General features: G+C 44.3%; 1 protein-coding gene across 1 annotated transcript; it reads right to left on the bottom strand.

The window, feature by feature from the left end:
* Positions 1-781: 781 nt before the first annotated feature.
* Positions 782-25,365, bottom strand: LOC111233080 (midkine-B-like). The gene is made up of 5 exons (XM_022760832.1): positions 25,325-25,365; positions 6,610-6,689; positions 5,469-5,636; positions 2,515-2,675; positions 782-1,482 (listed from the first exon to the last, which is right to left on the bottom strand). The coding sequence occupies exons 2-5, from the start codon at positions 6,686-6,688 to the stop codon at positions 1,441-1,443; spliced, it is 450 nt and encodes a 149-aa protein (XP_022616553.1). The 5' UTR covers position 6,689; positions 25,325-25,365; the 3' UTR covers positions 782-1,440.
* Positions 25,366-26,414: the final 1,049 nt, after the last annotated feature.

Here is a 26,414-nt window from a genome sequence, read left to right as displayed (position 1 = left end):
CACAGCCTGGGTCCCGGTCAGGTCCAAATATTGAAATGTTATAGCATGTTCATCTGACTCAGTAGAGCCGGATTCCAAATACAACAACTACAACAAATACAACTACTACAACAAATACAACAACTACAATAAATGCAACAACTACAACAAAATACAACAACTACAACAAATACAACACATACAACAACTACAACAAATACAACAAATACAACTCACTGTGGATAGAAATAAACACTTTGTTTGGTCCTGACTAAAACATCATTAATGAAGTCATCAATACAGGTTTGTGTATTGTACCCGTGTATTTGTGTAGAACAAGAATTTACAGTGCTGAACACTGAATGATATTTCCAATAGAGTGACATGTCCATGAGTCTCTATTGCTATTCCCCATAACTTCTCTTACAGTGAAGAAGATACAGCATTAACACAGCTGGGCTTTCTTTATTCTGACTTACCTGCTTCTCATCTGTTTTAAAGACTCAGTCATCCCAACATTACTGATACTCACTCATCAAATAATAGTGTTGTATAACCTTTAAAAACTGATTCCATATTAAAGTCAGTGTATAGAGGAGCAGATTATATTCTACCTCACTGAGAGTCCAGGATCTAAAGTCTGGTACTGGGGCCCAGTGCTCAGTTATACATTAGAGAATACAGATACACGGTTCTTCCAGGTCTGCAAACCAAGAGTTAAAAAGTCTGAAATAACACAAAGACACAGTGTGTTCTTCACTTTTAATAAACAACAGAAAACTGTAAATCACACTGTATTAGGAGAGAGAGAGTGATCACTGTGAAGAGGAGGAAACAGAGAAATGTATTTACAATGTTCAAAGTGACAGAAACAGGAGCTTTGTGGTTCTACAGGAAGTTTTTGAATGTGATGTTTGATTGGCAGGTAACTCTGGTAGTTAGAATAACTTAAGTGGCTAATTCTTGGCTGCTTGTTGAGCCAAGAGGCTCAAACAATGCAACATACAGTGTATGCGTGCGTGCGTGCGTGCGTGCGTGCGTGCGTGCATGCATGCATGTGTGTACTACTGACACGTCCAAGATTGTTCAGGATTAATAAAATGATTCAAACCCACAGCACAGAAAAGTTAAACCAGCTCCACTATCAGAGCAGCTAAAGTGGACTGGAGGCCTGGAGGTTTGGTCCTGAGAACAACATATTTAAAGTGATAGGAATTTATAACATGTGATCTGAAGAAAAAATTATAATATGAATCTGGTGCTGATGCCACAGGTAAAAACTCACTTCATTCTGTAGACTTGTGTTTTCTGTTTAAAATAAAAATTGTGTTTTTGTCACGGCTGTGGAGAAGACTCAGAAATATGGATATGGAGATCAGACTATAAATCTTAAGTGTTGGACCACTGTCCAGCAGTCAGAGGACAGGTTCAGACTCTGGTTCAGACTCTGGTCTGCCCTCTCTACACCCTGTTTCTGGTGCCTCTGGTCTTCTCTCTTCTCTCCTGGAATAAAGACACAAACACAGACACACAAATTACTCACACCAACTCGTAGCTGTCTGTATGTGAACAACAGAGAATCAGAAATAAAGTGGCAGCTCAGCTGGTCCTCAGGCACAGAGAGTGAAGGAGACAAGTCTAAAGGCTCTGAACTCTGTTTACAGCCAGGAGAGTGTGTTACACGTCAACAGTACAGAGAGGACACATACAGAGTTTGTGTTCTTCTAAACCTTGTCCTCAGGTTAGAGGGGTTCATCCTCAGGTGAAAAGGATTGAGCTCAGTGAATAACTACATCATTAGATTTAAATATTTCCTGTGCATAGGTGGAATTTTCAGCCTGACTGTGAAACTAGTTTCATCAGGATGATTAGATCATCCTCTGAGGAATAAAGACAGACAGCTTTAGGTCCCCTGATACCAGAACAGACAGTCTCTAACAGAACCAGCTAAGTATGATTTTAATGCTACTGGTTTGGTTTTAGGGATATTGGTTCATCCTCCACTTTGGTCCAGACTGAATCATCTCAACAACTAATGAATTAATTGTAATTTTGTACAATGGTCCCCAGAGGATGAGTCCTGACCACTTTAGTGATCCTGGGACATCTCATCTCTACCGTGAGGTCGATGTTTGTGGTTCTGGTGAAATAAATACAACCTGATGGATTACACTAGACATTCATCATATCCACAATCCACAATAGGAGCATGTCCAAGCAAATGTTGAAAACATGAAAAGCTGAAATAAGGCTGCCAAAGACAGATACATCATGATACATCACGTTACATCACAGTGACATATCACAGTGACATCACCGACACATCACAGTTACATCTGTGACATCACAGACACATCACAGTGACATCACAGTTATATCACAGTTACATCACAGACAAATTAAAGTGACATCACAGATACATCAAAGTTACATCATAGTGGTATCACAAACAATCACAGTTACATCACAGATACATCACAGTTACATCACAGTTAGTTCTTCTCTATGAGACATAGAAACATCTAGCAGTCTAACCTTTGGTTTTTGTCTTGGTTTTCCATGACAGGGTTTGGAGACAGAGATGGTCTGTTGACACTGTGCATTGTACAGAGCCCTCTTCAATGTCCCTGTTCTGGTCCGTGAGCCAGAGCTTGGATCACACTCTCCCCAACTACCAAAGCGATATTTACAGTCAGCTAGAAGAGAAAGACAGAAACACAGCTTTCATACATTCATTCATTCATTCATTCAATCGCTGTTATGTGTTTGCAGAGTACCTGGGACCTGTATGGGCGCCCTGGGTATGTGGGTCAGAAAAAGCAGACACACGGTTCAGTGTCGACAGTTGGTCTCATTCTTATCTGTCAAACAGAACTTCATAAAAATAACCTGTCTGACCTTTTCACAGTTACATCTGGAGTACCTCTGGGGATCTGAGGATCTGAGGTCTTCTGATATTTTACCAGAATATGATTCTGTGTGATTTTGGAGTTTAATTTAATTATCATGACAAAAGGATGCAGTTACACATAACCCTTGATTTTAAAGTCTTTCAAACTTTTGAATGATAAAACTAAAATGTAGAGTTTCACCAGTAAACTATAACTTGTATTTAAAGATGTTTCTCTGAGTCTTGATGATTCAAGAGTATTTGACCCTTCATCATCATCATCATCATCATCATCATCATCTGAACCTCACGGTCAGTCCACCATCATCAAAGATCACCTTTCTATCAACAGTACACCATGACCCTGACATCTGAGACCTCATGTTAACATACAGCATATACCTGCATGCTGGATGTTCTGGTGATTACAGAAGGTAATTGTTGGGACTCACCATTCAAGAGACCAAATGTTTCTTTGCTCCACTGGACAAAGGAACTCACAATCCACAGTTCCTCACCGTTCACACCTGGGGACAACCCTTCCCCCCACAGACCTTACTGGCCAGCCAGTGTGGGTCAGCGTGTGACATGTGACCCCCAAGGGTGTCACCAAACAAAACCAGATCTCTGGCCCTCTTCTCGCCTTCTTCTTTCTTGGCTTGCTCTGGAGAGCAGCTTCTGTTCTCTCCTCTCAGCAGCATGGCCCCAGCCCAGGTCAGCCCTGCTACCTGAGAAACCAGCTCTCTCGCCTGCTCACAGCAGCCTGCAACACTCTTCTCCTCAACAAAAGCGACCTGCTTCGGATTAACTGAGAGTGAACCAAATTCTCTTCAGAATCAGCAGCTACGACACAAGGCCAGCTGATTTTACAAGGAACAGGAGTCATAGCAGAGTTAGCGGGGAACAGCTAACTCTGCAAGGAGAACAAAGGAGATAACAGCAAAGCAACACAGCCAGACAGGACTTTACTCCACCAGGAAGCCTCCCAACTCACTGGACTTTACAACAACACTGGAAAGGACCTCTTTGTTTGTTCCAAGGAGTGGGTAATGTTAACTGACTGGGCCTAACCTTTCCCAGCACAGCATAGCACAGCACAGCATAGCTAAGCAGCAGAAGTTTTAACTTTGTTAATGTACTTGTTGATTGATGTCTGGTTGTTGTAATGTTTGCTTAGGTTGTGGTCAGTAATACAGTTAATCAGGTACACGTATGTTCACACACATATTAGTACGTCTCAGTTCTAGTACCTGCATGAAGCTAACCTCCTCCCTCTAACCTGGTACCTTTAGATTACATGAGCAAGGCTAACAAAGAAACTCACACCTTCCCTCTCACACACCCCAGGTGGTCTCAGCGGCCATTTTGAGTAGTTTCTTTGTTTACCGCCATCTTGTGTAGTCTTCTTTGTTCAGGTCATGTGGTCACAGTGACCACTTTGAATCGGCCATCTTGCCTTTGTTTGTGTCCCCACAAACACACACACAAACACACACACACATACACACACCTGTATATACTAGATCAGACATTGTGTTTTACTCTGCTCCATTGTAAATAAATGCCTTTAAGTATAACTACTGGTGTGTTTAATGTTGCACAAGCGTGAATATTGCCAACCTCTACTTGGTAGAATTCCAATCCTTCAACTTTAACTTACTGTTGATATGGTAATTTGGTTATAGTTAGTAAGCTAATGGTTAATCAGAGTTCCAGATTAATGGTAATAAATTGAGACTAAAACCATATTGGCTATTTTGCCTATTAGTTTAGGCTGGTGCCCCGAGGACTTTAATTAATTTTAAAGTTGTTATTTACTATTAATATTTTTAATATTAATATTTTCTTCATTTATGATAGCCAATAAATTGATAGACAACTGAAATCCAACATATTTGGTGTCCAGCTCAGGAGGTAGAGCTCAGACCCAATAGTAATTTTCATGTCTCTACCTTTGAGAACTCCCCTGTCTTTGTGTACCATAAAGTTCACCTGAACACTGTCCTAAAACCTGAAACCTACCTCAGACTGTTTTCACTGTGACAACTCATAAGTTCTACTGTCTCTTAGTTCTCAGTTAGGTAGTTCTTAGTTAGTTCTCTTCTTTGTCTTTTTTAAAGTGTGGGGACACTTTGATGTGATAATACATTCTGACGAGTCCAAACCACTTCACTACAGACTAATCCTCCACTGATCCACACTAGTAAAAAAAACAGTTAATGCAGTGCAAATTTCAGACAACAACACAGACTGTGTGACAAACATCAGGGCAGATAGGACTGTGTGATGACAGCTCCACAGATATATTTATGCAGGGCTGCTGCACTCAGTTGCATCATACATTACAGGTGCTTGTGATGTTGTTTTCAGTGGAGTCATTCAGTCAGTGTTGGTGGTGAATCTGATGAAGGCTGCGGAAAATACACAAAGTTCACATCCACTAACTCTATCTGCAGATTACTGAGTTTATCTTCCGTTCAGATCGACTGTATCTATAACATTATAGTCAAGTATAGTACTACCATTCTGTGTGTGTGTGTGTGTGTGTGTGTGTGTGTGTGTGTATGTGTATGTGTGTGTGTGTGTGTGTGTGTGTTACCTCCAAAGTCTTTTTTCCAGTTGCAAGGTACTTTACATTTCATCTTCTTGGTCTGCTGGTCACATGACCCCTCTCTAAACCCTGCTCCACAGTCCCCATTGCTAGGCACACAGTTGCCATAGCGCCAGTCAGTGCATTCTGACCTGGACTGGGAGGGTTTGTGTTTCTCTGAGGACAGAATGAAGAATATTAACTAGTTATTTTACACATAGTTTCAATAACCATGTAAATTAAATGACATTACTACTGGTGGCCAGTTCCCAGTTCAACCAGTCAGGTGACTGCAGGTCACTGGGAACTGTGTGTATGAACAAAGCACATTGAAGCCATTAGGTGTTTGGTGCCACAAACCTGTGCAGCACTCAGACCAGGTACAACGTGACAGTCAGTGTCTATGAGTCATGAAATACCTCTACATTAAAAAATTTAATTTAGACATTTAGTATCTTTTCATAGAAAACAAGTTCAGCTGTAAATTCAAATTAAAACATATGCAAACTGTTTTAAAGGAACAGCTCTAACACTTTATAATACAGCCTGTGATTTCCATAATAGTTCTGTTGAATGAATCAAGTTCAAGATCAATCATAGTTCCTATGAGCTCTGTCGTGTATGAGCAGAACATGTTTATTTAACATGATCCTGTCTTTGGTGACTGATGAACTGAACAGATCCATCTGTAACGAATGAATCTGAACGTGAGCACCATTCACTGTCACAACACATTTTTCAAAACAAACCATCCAAAGCCTCTAAACCTCAAATTGCAATTTTACATTTTTGTTGGCGTCAAATGAAACAATTGAATCATGTTAATCAGTGACCTTCAGAGTTGCTGTAGATGTCTCTGGACAGGTTAGCTGTTTGAGTAACACTAACCGCATCCTGACTCCATCTCTGTACTTGAATGTTGACTGTTTCTGAACATAAGGGGCCAGTGACACCATCATTCCTCCACCCACTCTGTTACACATTGAGATGGTAGCAGTCCAATTCAAAAATGTTTAGGACATTAATTCCTGAAAAAAACAACTTGCTGTATCTTCATATTTTTTAACAATCACTATATCCATTTACATAGAATATATGAACTTATAATTTGTTTTTAGAAGAAGATGAGAGATAAAAGAGGGATTCCTACCTTTTTTGTTTTTCCCTCCAGTCACAGTTTGGATGGTGATGAGAGACACCAACAGCAGCAGCAGCAGCACTGACCTCATCCTATAAAAACACACCAGAGGGAAAATCTACATTACAAAGGTTCACAACTAAACCATTAAGTGTTGAACCTCGACCCAGGGTTAGACCATGTGACATCATTATCATTACCACAAACAACCAAACAGGGGACTCAATGGGACATCTTTACACAACATAAAACTGTTTTTTTCAGTTGTGCTCAGTTCAGGGGTCATCCTTCAGGGGTCTCATCATCAGGGGTCTCATCCTTCAGAGGTCTCATCCTTCAGGAGTCTCATGCTTCAGAGGTCTCATTCTTCAGGAGTCTCATTGTTCAAAAGGCTTATCTTTCAGGGGTCTCATCCTTCAGGAATCTCATCTTTCAGAGGTCTCATTCTTCAGGGATCTCATCCTTCAGGAGTCTCATCCTTCAGGGGTCTCATCCTTAAGAAGTCTCAACCTTCAGAGGGTCTATCTGAATACCGACTGTGTCCAACTAGAATGTCCCATTTCAAATGCGTTCTTCTTTTCCTGGACCTCAAAGGCTCTGACAGGTGACATGGTCCAACCTATCCCAAGATTCATTGATCATTGGTAATAAAAATAATATAGCAGCAAACAACACACAAGAGAGCCTGTGAAAAACAAGGGCCTTAAAACCTCAAGGTTTTGTGAAGAAAAGTTGTGTTCTCAAGGTTGCTAGGCGACAGCAGTGGCGCTTTGTAATGCAAGGGTAAGGGCGGGCACAGCTGGTGAAGCAAAGTGGAAATCCTCTCTAGGTCTTCATGGTCTATGTTGTCTCTGAACGATGCTGCCCCTAAATTAGGACACAGCTATGACTGTTTTTAGAAGGGAAAATGTCACATTTACAGCTTTTTTAACCAGCTTGTACAGTCTCCTTGTGTTCATGTTGGATGCTGCTGCCCCAGCACACCGCATCATAAAAAAGGACACTGGCCACCACTGACTGATAAAATGTGCAGTATTTCACTGCAGACGTTAAAGGACCTGAGCCTCCTGAGAAAAAAGAGCCAGCTCTGCCCCTTTCAGTAGATGGCATCCGTGTTCAGGTACCAGTCCAGTTTACTGAGCACAACCGGGTATTCATAAGTCTATGACCATCTCCTTGGTCTTGGAGATGTTCAGAAGGAGGCAGTTCTTGTCGCTCCATTCAATGAAGGCAATTGTCAGATCCCTGTACTCCTCTTCCTGGCTGTTCCTGATACAAGCCACAATACCTGTATGTGTCATACAAGTACCCTAGCATTACAGGTAACTGTTGCACTATCATTACACTGGTAACTGTTAGCCTAGCGTTCACAGGAAACAGTTAGCCTAACATTACACTAGTAACTGTTAGCTTAGTGTTACACAGGTAAGAGTCAAATTAGCGTTCACAGGTAACTCTTAGCGTAGCATTACTCAGGTAACTGTTAGCCTACCGTTAGCTGGTAACTGTTAGCCAAGCGTTCACATGTAACTCTTAGCATAGCATTACACAGTTTACTGTTAGCTTAGCATTCACAGGTAACTGTTAGCCTAGTGTTACACATTGTTACCCTAGCATTATATACAGGTAACTTTTAGCTTAGCATCCACAGGTAACTGTTAGCCTAGAATTACACAGGAATCAGTTAACAGTTAACATCGTGCTCATAGGTAACTGTTAGCCTACAGTTACACAGGTAACTGTTAGCATAGCGTTCACAGGTAAGTGTTAGCTTAGCTTTCAGAGATAACTGTTAGCTAGAGTGACACAGGTAACAGTTAACGTAGCGTTCAAAGGAAACTGCTAGCCTTCCATTCACAGTTAACTGTTAGCTAGTGTTACAAAGCTAAATGTTAGCTTAGCGATTACAGGTAACTGTTAGCCTAGAGTTCACGGTTTACTGTGAGCCTACACAGTCAGACTTTGAAGAATGAAGATAATGCTGAAGCTGAGACTGTGAACACACCTTTCCTAACATGATATTCTCTTCTCTCTTATTTCTGTTTCAGTCTGCTTTATAAAATTTGGAGGTTACAGTCCCTTCGTCAGGGGGTTAATTACTCATGAAAATTTAATTGTGTAAGTTAAATTACACATACAACAGCACAGAGCCTCTGCTTACAGGAACACATTAATGACTTGTGTAATAAACCTCAGCATGAAAAAGTAATCAGGAAGGAGATTTAATTGAAATATTATTTTAGAAATGAAGCTGCTTCATCATTCTCATCCATCTATAAAACAGTATTTCCTTGTTTAAAGATGTAAGTCGGCTGCTGCAGGTGCAGCCACCAGCAGCTAATAACAGACTCATATAGATGTAGTTCACACTGTAGGGGAGGGAATGTGTATAGCAGCTTGTGCGGCCAGCCATACACTAGTGCGTCTATGCCCAGGGAAGCATCTGGACTGCGCATGGAGAAATGCATTGCGCAGTGTGAGTTTTCTCTTGAGCTGAAAAGATCCACTGTGGCCCAGCCATAACACGCCCAAATTTGAAAAACACTGCAGAGAGCTCTAGAAAGTTAATGTGAGTTCATTGGAGACCCTTGCTCCAGTGGCCTCTCACAGACTGGCCCTCCTGTATACCGCCCCAGCCTCTACTGTCCTGGACAGGACGGAACCCATGGGCACGCCTTGGGTCAGGAAATATGGGGCTCTCCAGTGACACAGTGATCCAGTCTGTGGGAAGCCACCCAATGCTGGAATTCCCTCAGGCAGGTGGCAGAGACGGATTACAAAGATGGCAGAAGCCATCAGACTGAGTAGTCGAAGACAAGATCTGAATTGAACAGACTTGCATGAACGAAAGAGTGTGAGACACACTCTGAAAGTCTTCGCTCCACCTGTCCAGAGACAATCCCAGAAAGCTTAAGCTCTGTGCCAGAGAAAGCATTCTCTTTTCTGCGTTTATCATGAAATTTAATCGAGTAGGTGACATGTGAGAATGCCCTGGCATCTCAGCGGGGTGATGGCTACTTCTGTGCACCGTACGAGCACCCTGAGACTGAGAGACAGGTTGAAGGGCAGAACGAGGTACTCGTAACAAATCCCCTCTAAAGCGAATCTGAGATACTTTCTGTGTGGGGGATAAATGGGAATGTGGAAATATGCATCTTTCAGGTCGATCGAGGTGAACCAATTGTTTTGCCCTACCAGACGCAGCAGAGATGCATGCATGAGCATCCTGAATTTGTACTTCCTGAGAAATTTGTTCAGAGTCCAGGATAGGGAGGATCCCAATACCCCCACCCCTCCCCGTTTGGGGATAAAAAAATACCTGTAGTAAAAACCACTCTGACTTTGTCCAGGAGGGACGACAGCTATTGCTCTTTAGTTCAACAGGGAGAGGATTTCCTCCTATAAAACACGAGCTGACTCTCCCCAGGCCTGGGTGTGTATCACACCAGAGAAGCGGGAAGGAAAGACAGCAAACTAAAGTCTGTACCCCCATGAGATCGTGCGCAAAACCCCAGGTAGTGCCGCAAGTACGCTCCATCTGACCCGTCTGAGGGAGTGAGGAGACACACAACGCTGGCCGCTCGCCACTGTAAGACATAGCAGGAACCGGGGGTTTCATCTCCCCGGCCCCGGGAAAAGCTTTTTGCGGGGTGGACACAGTCAGTGCAGGCACTCATAGGCATTTTGTTTATTATTATTTTTTGTTTTGGCTTTTCATAAAGTGCACCCTCGGCCTTTGGCCTGGTTGCGACAGTGGGACATTTATTTTCAGTTTTTTGAAAACGTGTGTGTGCTTGCGGCCATGAGAGAGGGGCAACAGCTAAACCCTCTGCAGCAATGTCTCTTTTCCTCCTGGCTCGCTCTGATATAGTGCATGGCGGCTGGAGGCTGGCGCATGGGGAAAAGCCAGCTGCTTCACCGGCAGGGAGAGGGCCTGTCAAGCCACTCTCTTCTTCTTCCAAACCTGAAAACTGAGGCGGGTTTAGCCGGTGGAGCTGTAGCAGGGGCTCTGGCTTTCCTGGGCCAGCTTGACCTGTTCTCCTGCCTGGAGGAGTGGGCGGTGTGGGCTGAGGTTTTGGCTGTTTAGGAATTTTGAACTGCGGCACCTGAGAAGCTGCACAGCCAAGGGGGGAACCGGGGCTTTGTGAGGGAGACAAAGCTGGAGAGCCTTGTCTTCCTTCTTCTTGGCCTCACATCGTTGCTGCATGGAGGCCAGTGCAGAGATGAAGATACCCTCTGGACCTGGCATGGCATGAAGAGGATATTGTCTTTGTATTTAGTCAGACTACTGGCGAGGTTAAGCCACCATGCTCGTTCCTGTAAGACCATGGTTCCTAGTGCTTTCCCTGTTGCCTGGACTATGCGGTGTTGAACATGCAGGCATAAGTCAGAGATGACGTATATGACTGTATTTCCGCCAGTGAAACTGGGTCCAGGGGTCTCTCGTACTCATCACGTATCTACACTTGGTACACAGTGAGGAGTGAGAGAAAAGCCGAGGATGGAGGTGTGCCGTGACCAACGGTTCCATCAGAGGTATAAACAAGAGACCCAGGCTCTGCATTGCGTCACAGTTGAGGGACGAGGCACTGGGTATTGGCTTCCTGATGCGATACGGGTGGTCTTTACATGGAAGTGCCATCTCCATTAGCAGCTCCAGGAAGACTGGGAGAAGTTGTCTCATCGCGCTTTTAGCCGGGGACAATCTCTTCCCCTTCTGTTGATGATCTCCATTACAACAGTGGGCCAGGGGATGTCCAGCTTCTCCGCTGTGCATTTGTACACGTCCAAGAGTTCTGTGGGGAGAGAAGTTGGCATGCTTCTCTCATCCCCATCCCCAGGAGCGACGAAGGGCCTGGGCTTTGCAGCTCTGGGTGTGATGAAGAAATCGTCATCCTCTTCGTCCTCTTAGGACATCTGAGGTCTCATCTTCATCTTCTCCAAAGTCCAGTTCTAGGACAGCTTCCTCATGAGAGGGACCCAGAGCTTGCTCGGACTGGCAACCCCAGCTGATGCTAGCCTCCAGTGCCTCTTGCCCTGTGACTTCTTTCTCCTCTGTGGGCTCGATAGCATGGTTGCTAGGAAGGAGATAGGGGTCACGTCCAGACAAGCTAGCTTGGCGCACTAACCGTCTGCAGAGACTTTTAAGTGTGAACACTGAGCAGTGTCGACAGGAGCTGGGAACATCCATTGCCCTGCTGCGCATGTTCCAGCCCCAAGCAGCAATAGCAGACCTGGTGCGTGGCTCGAAATCTTATTTCCACAATGACAGGTGCGGGCCCGAGAGTCTCCGATACCTCTGGTGTGAGGAGTTTTGGTCTCCATTCCTCACAAGCTGGTGAGCAGGCAGGGGTGAAGGCAGTTAGCTAGTATGCTAACTGGATAGCCGAGAGATTAGCTGGAGTGCTAACGCTTGGCTTGCAACATTGGAGAGTACCCAAGGTGTGCGGAAACTAAGCCATGAAGGGCGAGGTAAAAAACACTGAATCCAAGCTAGTGTGACCAGAGAAAAGCAAAAATCCCAAAGTTAGTTAGCACCCGGTGAAAGAGCTAGGTAAGATTTATCTGTGGACAGTTAAGCTAGATAACCTTGACACAAGATATGCTCCGAGAGAGAGGAAGTTTTTGAATGGCACTGTGTCCTCTTCAAGCAGTATTTATGGTAGGTGGCACTACCCGGTGCGGACAGACACGTTCACCAGCCAATCAGGATTGGCATAATGATGTGAGGGATCAGTTATTTCAAGACTGTTTATGTTTATTATTGTTGGTATTTCATATTTTGAATTTAGAGACCCCACTGATTTATTTTTGTATGTAATTCTGTTCATTTAATGGTTTAATTTGCAATACATTTAGTTCATTTATGAGTTGAGCGCTATTTGAGTTCCGCCACCAGGTGATGCTCTTGCTTTAGCAGCTAAGGATACACCAGTGAAGGAGTAAAGTTATTGTTTCCTATTTTATATTGTGTAAAATAAATAAAAGACACTGTGAGAGACAGTCCAGCTTGTGAATTCATCCTGAGCTGCAACATATTTTGGCTAGCCAGCCAGACAGACGAAAAGTTCAACCGCGCAACGCGGCTGCCATTACAGTAACCCGACGGAAGAAGAGGGCTTTTCTCCAGAGACGAACTTGAACAAGAGGAACTGCCTGCAGATGCAAGATGGATTTAGAGATACTTCTAGACCAAGCCACCACCGTACTATGTCAGCTGAACTGGGACCGGTTAGTGGAGGTCTGTAAATATCTTAAATGCATTGAAGAAGACAATGAGACTGTTGCTAATAAAAGTAGACGGACACTCATCAAAATGGTAGGAGATACGTTGGACAATATTGAACTAAACACAGAGGCAGAGGAAGCATGTGAGGTTGTACAAGAACTTTTATCCTTCATGAGCGGCACAGCAGAGCAGTGCAGTGAAGGAGAGGAGCGGGGGCTGAGCAACTGGACAGAGATGGAAGGAAAATATCTGGAGGTGCAGCAGTCCCGCAAAGCCTTGAAAGAGGAGGTAAAAGTGCTTGGTGTCAAACTGAATATACCTGAGAGTGCTTCAGTACACCCAATCCAGAACCTGTCACCAGCCAAAGTGCCCGAAGTGACCATTTGCAGGGAGTTCTGCATCTGTGGCCAGATCAGTGAGGGAGGTCAGTGTGACGAGTTGTCTTACACCAACCTCATGCATCAGATAGAGAGTGGGCTCCGCCAGGGTCATGGTGAGTCAGAAGTCATAGAGGCTGTGATAAGAGCAATCAGCTCAGGCCTAAAGCTGCATGACATGCTTGAAATAGAGACTGATTGACCCTGCCTCAGCTAAAAACAATATTAAAGAGACATTATAAAGAAGATGACATATCAGACCTGTACTAAAAGCTGATCAGCATCTCTCAAGAACCCAAAGAGTCAGCACCAGTGTAATGTATTTCTGCCCTAAAAGGAACACAGACTTACCTGAGGGGTTACATATTCAAGAAGTGCTATTCACCATGAAAAGAGGTAACTCAGCTTCAGTCCCTGTCTCAGTGATCAACACCACAGGACACAGAATTACACTGAGCCCGCGAGTCAGTTTGGGACACATAGAGAGTGTTAAAGCTGTGTACCCAGCAGCTTTACAACCTGTGGCACCAGAACAGACACAAGTAAGTGCAGACAAATCCACACAGAGAGACACAGATTGTTCAGATACAACCCGTCCCCTACCAACAGTAGCAAAGCTTGGGACCCGCCTGTAGCATTAGATCCCTTAACTGGTGACCAGCAGTGTCACGGGTTTGAGGGGTAAGTAGGACCCAAATGCAGTCAACTCTTGGGAGATCGGTGTGCAGAGGTTTATTTAGTAAACCTGAACGTGACATGAACAAACCCCGAACAAAACTGACGAACCAACACAGACAAAGGGGAGCACAAAGACTATATAGACAAAGGAGGCAAGGGTGATTGAACACAGGTGAAACACATTAGGGTGGGGCAGACAATCACTACACAGAAACAAGACCAAGACAAGAAGCAAAAACACTGAGACACACAAGGAACCAAATTACAAAATAAAACAGGAAGTGCGAGAAGTCCAAAACAAAACTAACAAAAAGTGTCTGCCATCGCACAACAGACAGAACCCCTCCCTTAAGGGTCGAATTCCAAACGACCCTCAACCAAAACACAAACTCGGGCAAGAGGAGGGATCCAGGGGCCAGTGGACAGCATCATCTGATGCTCAGTGGCAAAACAGGGCAACTCAGGGGGTCGAGGCGGAGGCCTTATGGACAAGCTTGGCAGTTCAGTGGGGCGACCCGGAGGTCGGGCAAACGGACGGAGCCGTTCTGGAGGCCGGCGGCGAAGACGGGTTCTCTCCAGAGGATGGCGTCGCCTCTCTGGAGGGCGAGCAGGAGGACGATGAGGAAGACGGGGTCTTTCCGGAGGTCGAGCGGGAGGATGGCGTCACACCTCTGGAGGGCGAGCAAGAGCCGACTTGGTACCAGGGGCAGGAGTCAGCTGCACTGCCGTCAGGACACAAGGAACAAGGATCGGCCGGACCACTGGAGGCGGCACAGAGTCAGGGACCACCGGAGGCGGCACAGAGTCAGGGGCCACCGAAGGCGGCACAGAGTCAGGGGCCACCGGAGGCGGCACAGAATCAGGGGCCACCGGAGGCGGCACAGAGTCAGGGGCCACCGGAGGCGGCACAGAGGCAGAGACCACCGGAGTCAGCCCGGAGGCAGAGACCACCGGAGGCGGCGCCCTGGCAGGAGTCAATGACACCAAGAGCCACGTGGGCTGAGTCAGGGCAAGAATCAATGGGGGTGGCGCCCTGGCAGGAACCACATGCGGAGGTGACGTCACGGCTGGAGCCAGGAGAAGCGGTGACGTCACATCAGTAGCCATCGTCGACGCCGCCGGGGAACATGGAGCAGCGGCCACCGACACCACAGGAGGGACAGGAATCGGCCGGACTGCCAACAGGAAAAAAGGAGCAGGGATCGGCCGGACCACTGACCGGGTACCAGAGTCAGGAGTCAGCTGGACCGCCGACAGGACAGGAGGGACAGGATTCGGCCGGACTGCCGGCAGGGAATGAGGAGCAGGGATTGGCCGGACCACTGACTGGGAACCAGAGTCAGGAGTCAGCTGGATCGCCGACAGGACAGGAGGGGCAGAGTTCGGCCGGACTGCCGGCAGGAAACGAGGAGCAGGGATCGGCCGGACCACTGACCGCGAACCAGAGTCAGGAGTCAGCTGGACCGCGGACAGGACAGGAGGGACAGGATTCGGCTGGACCGCCGGCAGGGAACGAGGAGCAGGGATCGGCCGGACCACTGACCGGGAACCAGAGTCAGGAGTCAGCTGGACCGCCAACAGGACAGGAGGGACAGGATTCGGCCGGACCGCCGGCAGGGAACGAGGAGCAGGGATTGGCCGGACCACTGACTGGGAACCAGAGTCAGGAGTCAGCTGGACCGCTGACAGGATTCAGCCGGACCGCCGGCAGGGAACGAGGAGCTGGAGACCGGGGTAGCTGGGGCTTGGGCTGGAAGCTGGGGACCTTGGACCTTAGCCTTGGCCGGAAACAAGGAACCTGGGGCTGGGGCCGAGACTGAGCCTCCCCATGGCGACAGGAGCCTTGATTACCTCGCCTACTATGGCCTCCACAAGATCCTCTGAAAATAGCAAGGCGAGTTCCCCAGTAAGGGGACTCGTCAGGGTCCTCCAGGTCAGAGTCCAAAAAAGGATCCGCCAGCGTACAAAGAGGCCTGAAGACTGATGAAGATAACTGCTGACAGGATGGATGCACTCTCAAAAAAGCCATGAGGCCGGCGTAGGCCGCTGGGTCCATTTCTTCGGTTGGTTCGTTCTGTCACGGGTTTGAGGGGTAAGTAGGACCCAAATGCAGTCAACTCTTGGGAGATCGGTGCACAGAGGTTTATTTAGTAAACCTGAACGTGACATGAACAAACCCCGAACAAAACTGACGAACCAACACAGACAAAGGGGAGCACAAAGACTACATAGACAAGGGAGGCAAGGGTGATTGAACAGAGGTGAAACACATTAGGGCGGGGCAGACAATCACTACACAGAAACAAGACCAAGACGAGAAGCAAAAACACTGAGACACACAAGGAACCAAATTACAAAATAAAACAGGAAGTGCGAGAAGTCCAAAACAAAACTAACAAAAAGTGTCTGCCATCGCACAACATGACAAGCAGATCTTAGTAAGGAAAATGCTTAGAGAGGAATGCAAAACCTTTGCCCGGGATGAGAATGATGTAGGCTGTATACCTTCACTGCGGATGCACATTACCTTAACAGACCAGACACCAGTCCAAAAGACGTGTGCCTAAACCATTACAGCAGGAAGTAAAGGAGTATTTGCAGGACTTGATTAACAGGGGCTGGGTTACAAAATCAAAGTCACCTTACTCACCACCTATAGTGTGCGTGAGAAAGAAATCAGGTGAATTGAGACTGTGTGTGGATTACCGTGAACTAAATAGAAAGTCAGTGCCAGACAGACTTCCTATTCCTAGGATACAGGACATGCGGGATAGTCTCAGTGGTAGCTCATGGTTTTCAGTATCAGATCAAGGGAAGGCATACCACCAAGGCTTCTTAGATGAGTAAAGTAGGCCACTCACCACCTTCCTCACTCCATGGGGTTCTGTATCAGTGGGTGTGGATTCCTTTTGGACTAAGTTCAGCTCCGGCTGAATTTAAAACAAGGATGGAGGAGTGTTTGTGGGGTTTACGTGATGATGTCTGCCTGCTTTACCGTGATGATAATCTAGTCCACAGCCAGTCTTTTGAACACCATGTCGAGCATTTTAGAGCTGTCCTGCGTCGATACCAACAACATGGAGTAAAACTCACAGCAAAGAAATGTGAACTGTTTAAGTCCAGAGTTAGATTTTTGGGCAGGATTGAGTCAAAAGAGAGCCACAATATGGACCCAGCAGAAGTGGCTCCTGTACAGGCTTTAAAAGAAAGACACCCTGGCACAGTAGGAGAAGTCAGACAGATTTTGAGCTTCCTGTTTTATTACAGGTCATACATTCCAGACTTTTCTCGAATAGCTAAGCCCTTATATGGACTGTTAGCAGCCTTGCCCACTGCTCAAACTCCTGGAGAAAAAGTCAAAGTCTCTAAAAGAGGGAAAACAAAGAAAGGGAGGACAGTTACCCTCAGCAAACCCAGTTTTATGGACTGATGATCATCACCAGGTTTTGTGCCACCTGGTGGACCAACTGTCTAACCCACCATTGCTATGCTACCCAGACCTGAATGAACCCTTTGTTCTGCACACAGATGCTTCTCAGGCAGGACTGGAAGCAGTGTTGTGCCAGTGAAGCCATGGCAAGCTAAGGGTAATAACCTATGGGTCCAGAACGCTCACCCCTTCAGAGAGAAATTATTATCTGCACTCTGGGAAACTAGAGTTTCTGGTGTGTGGGCTATCTGCAAGCACTTCAGGGACTATCTTTTCCATGCTCCCTCTTTTGTTGTTTATACAGATAACAACCCACTCACATATATATTGACAACAGCGAGGTTGAACGCCACTGGACAGAGATGGGTTGCAGAGTTAGCGGATTTCAACTTCACAGTAAAATACAGGCCAGGCAAAGCAAACTCTGATGCAGATGGTTTATCAAGAATGCCACTGGACTTTGAGAAATACATGAATCAGTGTACTCAGTCAGTCTGTCAGGATGCAGTCAAAGCAACAGAGCAGGGTATCTTCAACAAAGAGAAAAAAGCCTACTCTTCAGTTCAGTGTCACTTAATGCTTTTGAGGAACAGATGGAAACAGAGAGTCTGCTTAACACGGTCCAGCCATTATCCAGAGACTCGATACATGCAGCTCAAAGACAAGACCCTGTGATAGGCAAAATGTATGAGTACAAAACAACAAATAAGAGACCTACTTCACGAGAACTAATGGTTGAGAGTTCTGAGCTTAAGGCTTTAGTAAGAGAGTGGGACAAGCTAGAGATCAGGGCAGATAGGACTATGCACTGCAGAACTCAAACAAAAAGTCAGCTGGTGCTTCCAGAGGTGTACAATCCTCTCATCTTGAATGAGCTGCACAAGGAGATGGGTCACCTGGGCACAGAAAGAACAGTAAATCTGATAAGAGAACGCTTCTTTTGGCCAAAAATGCAGAGGGACAAATTGAGAGATTTAACAGAACACTCCTCTCAATGCTAAGAACACTCACTGAAGAACAAAAAAGTGACTGGAAAAATCACCTCCCAAAAGTCATACATGCTTTTCTGCACCACTAATGAGGCCACAGGCTACTCTCCGTTCTTTCTGCTGTTTGGTAGGCCACCTAGACTGCCAGTGGACTTGCTGTTTGGGATAGAGAGTGAGGACTGTTAAGGCTCCTATCAGGACTATGTGGAGAGGTGGAGACAGAGGATGACTGAGGCATATGACATCGCCTCCAGAAATGAGAGAGAGAGAAATGTGGCTGAAATAGGAGGACCAGGGAAAATCCGCTCCTACTGGGAGGATGACATTTATGTCATGAAGACGGCAGAAAGGGGAGGACAGTCCTGTATTTGAGGTGGAGCCAGAATGTGGCAGAGGCAGGACAAGGGTACTTCACAGGAACATGCTTCTACCCTGTGACTTTCTCCCTGTTACTGCACCTGAGGATAAGACTCCCACCACAAGACAGACACAGAAAAAGAACAGTCGCAAAAACAGACAAAATCAGGTGACTAAACATGCACAACAAACGGATAGTGAAAAATCAGATGAGGATTTTCATGACATGACATTCACCTGGTCTCCAGCAGAACCCTAAAGTTCACCATCACTTAATCCCACTGCTCAGGAGTTTTATCCACAAGCAGAAAAGACTGTCCCAGAAGTGAGTGAGCCTCCACAAATCGCTGAGGAGGAGCAGCCACACACTGCAACTTTAGATGACAGTACAGGGGGTGCTGTTGCTACAGACAAGGGAGACTCGGAGGATGAGATCATTGGAGAGGCAGAGCGGAGGGAACCGTATCCAAGGAGACAAAGGAGGCATCCTCAAACTCTGACTTATGATAGACTTGGCCAGCCAAATTTCACAGAGAGAACTCTCTCTACCAAGGAGATAGCTATCAGCAGCAACTGGTGGTCCTGGTAAATGGACTGTAAACTGAAAAGACACTCTTACTCCTTTTGAATTATACCTATGTGCCTTGTGAGAATCTTGTTATAGGAAACACAGAGACTGTTGGCTGACTTATGTGTTTTGGGTTGATGGGGTAGTAGTGATAAGAAAAAGAAATGACCCACTGTATTTGTATTTGTGCAAAAGGCTTTAAGGTATAATTACATGTCGGGACAACATTTTTTTTTAAGTGGAGGAGGGTGTTAGGGGTCAGTTATTTCAGGACTGTTTATGTTTATTATTGTTGGTAAATCATATTGTGAATTTAGAGACCCCCCTGATTTATTTTTGTGTGTAATTCTGTTCATTTAATGGTTTAATTTGCAATGCATTTAGTTCATTTATGAGTTGAGCGCTATTTGAGTTCCATCACCAGGTGATGCTGTTGAGGCAACAAGAGACAATTTGTTTAATGCGCTAAGAGAAGAAGAAAAAGCAGTTCAGAGTTGTTGTCGTGTAACCAGCATGAGAGTTTACATGCTGGTTACATGCGATGTGTCCTTAGCTGCTTTAGCTGCTTTAGCTGCTAAGGACACACCGGTGGACTGTAAAGTTATTGTTTCCTATTTTATATTGTGTAAAATAAATAAAAGACACTGTGAGAGACAGTCCGGCTTGTGAATTCATCCTGAGCTGCAACAATGAGATATGTGCTTCTGATAGTCACAGTTAGGTTTGCTCCCATAGTGGGACGTCGAATGGAATATTATGAAAAATAACCTATATAACACACTATAAGTAAGGAAAAACTCAGAAAAGCATAATAGTCCACTTTAATAACTGGTTGAACCTCCACTGAAACAGTTGGTTTCAGTGGAGGTTGCTGATCAGAGTTGCTCAATGTTCAGAAGTAGTCCTTGATCAGCAGAGCCCTTTTTACACCACACATAGAGCTACATGTTCTTCAAATAGTTCAACCTCAGTCTCATCAGTCCATAAATATTTCCCAGTAGTGTTGTGGGGAGTCAGACTTCAGCTCAGTAATGCAGCAGCTTCCTCTGGTGTCCATGGCAGGACTTCATGTTCTATGATATGTGTGTGGTGGACTCATGAACAGAGATGTGAAACAGCTACAATGACTCTTTTTTACCCTTCAGCTGTTACTATGAGCTTCTTCGTGTCATTAGCTGAGAGGTTCATACACTGTTTCAGCTACACAGTGAATGTTAGAACAAAAACACCACAATGATTTGTGTAATTAATGAAAACAGATTGTGTTCATCATTGTAACTTAGATGAAGATTGGATCATATTTTATAAATAAACAAAGATGGTTACTAAGGTTCACCTACAGTGTACAGTGTCAGTGTCCCTATGAGCAACTCAAACTAAATGTTGTACTTGTTACCTCAGCTTCTCTTCTCTAAGTTAGTAATACACAGAGCCAGCTGAGCTGGTGGAGCATGGTGAAGTGGATGTTTCACACACCAACCAGGCTGCAATTATGCACTGCTGCTCTAATGGCCTGTCCAGGGACTAGAGCTGAAAAGCTGTGCGGCAGCTTCCCATGAGGAAATCACTTGGAGCTTCTCCAGGATCAGCTGAAGCAGCAGCAAGAGGAGTCAAAATTATTTATGGTGATAAACCATCAGCAGCAGCAGCAGCACCTTGATCAGCCAGGGCATTTTTCATATTTCATTATTTCATCAGGCTGAAGAGAAATGATGCACTGTCTTTTGTTTTCAGTGGCAGAAACAAAAGAGTGAAGGTCAAAGGTCAACATTGATGATTCAGTGTTGAGGGATGACCAGAGGTTTGTTAAAGGTCAGAGGTCAGCAACAGTCAACTCAGAGGCCCTTACACAATCAACAACTGAAGGACAATCAGTGAGCCACTGAAACCCTGATCCAGAACTGTCTCAGAACCATGATTTTATATTTTAATGTGGATGTTGCTGTATTTAGTTTTATTTCATTTAATGATAAAATCAGTGTCAGTAGTTTTAGAGTGAATGAAACTGGAGAGACACCGGGAGGAGGAGGAGGACTATCAGACCAGAGACCAGGTTCACATCCAGAGACCAGTTCACATTCAGAGACCAGGTGTCTGTGAACATTTTACTGATCCGATCAGTATCAATGTATTTACAACATAAATTAAAAACATGTCCTCATTATATTAATAGAAAACATGAGCAGTGATGTTTCTACAAAACTATTTGCTGCTGCTGTTTAACTGTGTAGAAAATATCTGTCATTTGAATGCTGTGGATCCTTTTCTGCACGTGAGGTTTTGTATATTGGTTTTTCTCACTGGTTTGGGGTGGCGGAGATCATGATGTCACATGACAGCATAATTTTAAAAAGAGCTGCTGAGTTGTTGTGTTAAACTCTGAATAAATAATAATATAGGTTGGTAAAATACTTCATATAAATACTGTAGGTTCTTTAGTCCAAGGATAAAATATAATAATGTGGGACTGATTATAAATATTTGTGTGTATGACGCTGCTGCAGTGACTGAGAGACTGGATCTACCACAGAGAATGTCCCTGGTCATCAGATAGAAAAACTCTGAACTCCCTGGAGAGACTTTCTTCTCTCTGCTCTAAATATCTCTGTCAGAGCCTCCAGGTCCATCTGTCATAAGACACAGCACAAACAACAGCAAAAAAACACCAGTCCTCAAACCACTCTGACTTCCTCAACATGAGAGCAGACAAAGAAGAGATTCCTCCAGGTCAGGACGGGACGAACGGTTATTTCCGGTGGAATAAGTGTGTCAGGGACAGGAACAAATGCTTATTCACTGACTGTACCCCCCATCCTGCATTACAGAGATTAAATCTGGATATAACCAATGGCCAGTTGACTCTTTTACTCTGTCGTCTCCTTTAGATTTACTGTACCTCAGGACAAATACATGTGGATCAAAAATCATGGACAATGTAGTTTTGGTTCTGAATATGGACATAAAGCATAAACTGAATAATAATAATTAGAATAATAATATATAAATGTTAATATTAACAGCTTCATACTCATATTCAAGCATGTTGTTAAAATCCTGGATTTATATTGAAGTTCCAACAGTTTCTAAAATATTAGTTTGTCTGTATTTCTCAAAAGGATGATGTTGTAAAATATTCTTTTTTCTTTTTTCTTCAAAGAACAACAGAAAAAGAGCCATCTGTCAGACAGTATGTACCAGTGCAGACTCAGTATGTAACTGTTCATTTTAATTACAGCACCACATGAACACGGATCATGCACTCACTGTATTTACGGTCACTGATACAAAGAACAATGACCCCAGTGGGCAGAGCAGGAAACACAGTTAGAGTGTCCTGCTGTAAATACAGTGAGTGCATGTTCCGTGTTGATGTGGTGCTTTAACTAAAATGAACAGTTACATACTCAATCTAAACTGGTACATACTGTCTCCAGATCCTGAACTTAGCCACTGACAGAGTTGGCCCTGACTCTCACCTGTTACCAAACTGACAGTTATATAAACATGAATACTGTTACACAGTCACTGGAGGACTGGATGACAAACTGCCCTCCACATTTCCTGTTCACTTCCTGTTCCCTCCTGCCCATATGTAGGAGAATACCAAAGAGGTGACATGGGGGCCGTGGGGCCCACCTGATTCTTTCATGTTGCAGAGTCATACTAATCCTGTTTCCTGTGGAGTTTGTTTCACCTGTTCTTATCAGACAGGCGAAAGAGTCTGGTTCCTCACTGAAGCAAACATACGCCTCATAATGAAAGGATGAAAATAGGACTTTCTGTGGCATGCTCATGTTTTAATATGAAAAGATGAGCTTTAATCTGAGTTTTGAAAAAGACCTATTTTCTCCCCAGACACCAAGTTTGAGTCTGGATCCTGTCCAACTTATTACAAGTCAGGGAGGCTGGGGATCAGGGCTTGGGCTGAAGAGCTGGTGAGAGCGTATGTGTGTGTGTGTGTGTGTGTGTGTGTGTGTGTGTGTGTGTGTGTGTGTGTGTGTGTGTGTGTGTGTGTCTCGCTGTTGACTCTGTAATTAGGAATTTTGAAAAGCAGCTGAGCGGAAATTACTTTGTATTGGTCCTTGTATGACCTACTAACTACACCAGAGAGCTGGACAGACAGGAGAGAATGAGGAGGATAGTTAGGGAGAGACTGCAAACACACAAACACATACCTTGGTGTCATCAGTAAATAACAAAATAACAACCTGTTTACAGAGGACATGTTTCAGGCATGTTTTTGTTTTGTGTCATTGCATAACTTCACTACAACCCAGAGCAGAGCATATCCAGTAATAGCTGAGACCACAATCATGACAGCATGGACAAAACTGAACTAAGGTTCATCACCTGGGACTTTAGTCCAGTTACAGCCGAGACCACAATCATGTAAGTCTGGACCAAACTGGACTGAGGTTCATCACCTGGACTGTGGTCCAGTAACAGCTGAGACCACAATCATGACAGTCTGGACCAAACTGGACTGAGATTCATCACCTGTGACTGTAGTCCAGTTACAGCTGAGACCACAACTGGACTGACTAGACTGACTGGACTAAATGGATGCATGTTTGTATGGATCAAACTGGACTGAAGTTCATCCACTGAGACTGTAGTACAGTTACAACTGAGACCACAACGTGACAGAGTGGACTAAACTGGACTTATGTCAGTCTGGACCAAACTGGACTGAGGTTCATCACCTGGGACTGTAGTACAGTAACAGCTGAGACCACAATCATTACAGTATGGACCAAACTGGACTGAGGTTCATCCACTGAGACTGTAGTCCAGTTAAAGTTGAGACCACACCTGGACTAACTGGACTAAACTGGACTCATGTCAGTCTGGACCAAACTGGACTGAATAACAGCTGAGACCACAATCATGTCAATGTGGACCAAAGTGGACTGAGGTCATCTCCAATAACAATGGGTCACCAGTCACTTCTCTCTGATGTGGAAGCTCAGAATCCTTCTCCTCCACAGTCACCCTGAACCACCATGAGTCAGCCATGAGGCAACGCTCCTTGCAGATTTTCACATTAAAAGCAATCCAAAAAGGCTTTTAATGTGGGCTTTTAAAAGCCTCTTAATGTGAAAAATCTGTGTAAAAACTAAGTTTAATTGGCTGTGATTTAAAAGATAAAAAAGTTGAATCAAGTTGTGTGAGTGAATAAAGACAGTTAAGACTCTGCTGAGACAGTGGAAGGATTGTTGATGATGATGATGATGATGATGATGATGACATAATACATAATACACATAGACTTCATAAAAATAGACTATATAATTATAACTGTGTATCCAATAAAGAGCTGGTTGAAGATGAATGAGTTGACTGGTCATAAATCTTCACTCTGAGAGCTGTAACTGTTCATAGAGTGAAGATTCATTGAAACTCATCTTCTTCTTCTTCTCCGCTCTGCAGTTTGTTCTGCTGTGAGTTAAACAGCCAAACTAATAATATATAATTCTCTCAACCCTACAACCCCCACTACAAACACACACACACACACACACACATACACACACATGTAATGTTACAAGAACAACACAATAGAGTTACTTGTATCAGCAAGAAGCCAAAACATGTATTACTAACATTTTTAATCTAACCCTGAAATACTCTACAATAACTGCTAGTTCCTGCACACACACAGACACACACACACACACACACACACACACACACACACACACAGTGGTATATTGTGTATGTAGGGGCTGGATCTGGCTCAGAAAATGGGACAATTACATAAAGACTAATGAAACCCAGCGGGCAGATGAAGAGCACCAAACACAACGGGTTAGAGAAACAGCCAGAGCAAGTTTTTTATACATGTTAACACCTAATTCTGAACACGCAGTAATTATGAGTCTAATTTTCTCAGTGGAGACTCTATCAAAACCACAAATTATGTAATATAACAATTTCAGGAGCTGGTAGCAAACTTTTTTTTAATATCATGTAGTTCTCAGTGTTAGTTCTATGAAATCAGAATGAACTACAGAGTGGAACAAACTCATGTTTCTGTTTCATTTTAAACAATCAGACAGCTGCATGTAAAGACTGAGCTGAAGTGTAAAGAGCACTTACTTGTTTACAGGCTGGTGGCTCAGTGGAGACTCAGGAAAAGTTTACTGCTCCTCCTCCTGCCCCTGCTTTGTCTCCCAAACCAGTTCAGTCTGGTTACATTAGCCCCATGCACCCCACGCCCCCAAAGACACCATTAACCCACACACACACACACACACACACACACACACACACACACAGAGAAGCTACAGGCCAAGCTACAGGCCTTCAGGTCACTGCTGAAACGTTCCTCTTCATCACATTTTAACTTTACTTTTATTTGTTGAATTTGAATTTGTTGTTTCTATAGATCCAAATCAGTGGGTGATAAAAGCCCCACCCCCACCACAACCACCCCCCAGCAGGGAGAATCCCTGTTCAGTTGTTGTTGTTTCTTTTGATCATCATGTAGCTCGTATTATCAGGCTAGACTGAATCAATTCATGTATCTGCTTCCATCTTACGCCCATAATGTGGAGTTGGTCCACATCAAGGGACAAAGACAAAGCGACAAAAAATAACAATCTGCAATGTACCAGAAAAGTTCTTCTGGTTATTTAGGTTCTTCAACTCAGATAAAACTACCAACGTCACTCTAAAGCTGCTGGACCACACCAAAATACAAATCACTGAAACCCAACTAAAAGAAAAAAGGTGACATGAGTCATAAATAAGCTTGCAGTGCCCATAAAAGAACCACCAGTTTACAGACTGTGTGTAACTGTTTTTCCTGTAGATAATATGGTCTGATTAAGCTTTGTAATGAGTGTAAGACTAGTTGGCAGAGTCAAACTCCTGATCAAAGACACCAAAACAACCTCTGAACCAACTCCTTCATTATTCATCAGGACTCAGCTTGTTCCTGTCAATGAGAAAATGAATAGAGATTTCACAGAGTGAACGCAGCAACATATTGTTTCTTGTCAATGAACCTGGACCTGTTCATTCCATCACTGATGTCTATACTGTCCAATATGCAAATGTAATATATATTTACATATATTGAATTTCCATATATGAAATATACATTTTTATTATATATGTACATATATGTAAAAAATTATATATGATATCTTAACAATTCTATACATGTATATATGCTTATATTGTA

The sequence above is a fragment of the Seriola dumerili genome, unplaced genomic scaffold (assembly GCF_002260705.1).
Source record: "Seriola dumerili isolate Sdu_G_001 unplaced genomic scaffold, Sdu_1.0 BDQW01000018.1, whole genome shotgun sequence".
NCBI classification, from domain to species: domain Eukaryota; kingdom Metazoa; phylum Chordata; class Actinopteri; order Carangiformes; family Carangidae; genus Seriola; species Seriola dumerili.
Note: the sequence above shows the minus strand (reverse complement) of the source record. Positions and strands in the feature narration are given on the sequence as shown.

Coding starts and splice junctions, on each gene's coding strand:
- LOC111233080 (XM_022760832.1), bottom strand. CDS start 6,688: ATGAGGTCAGTGCTGCTGCTGCTGCTGTTGGTGTCTCTCATCACCATC. Junction 5,637..6,609: donor TGGAGGGAAAAACAAAAAAG/GTAGGAATCCCT, acceptor TTCTGTCCTCAG/AGAAACACAAACCCTCCCAG. Junction 1,483..2,514: donor AACCAAGACAAAAACCAAAG/GTTAGACTGCTA, acceptor TCTTTATTCCAG/GAGAGAAGAGAGAAGACCAG.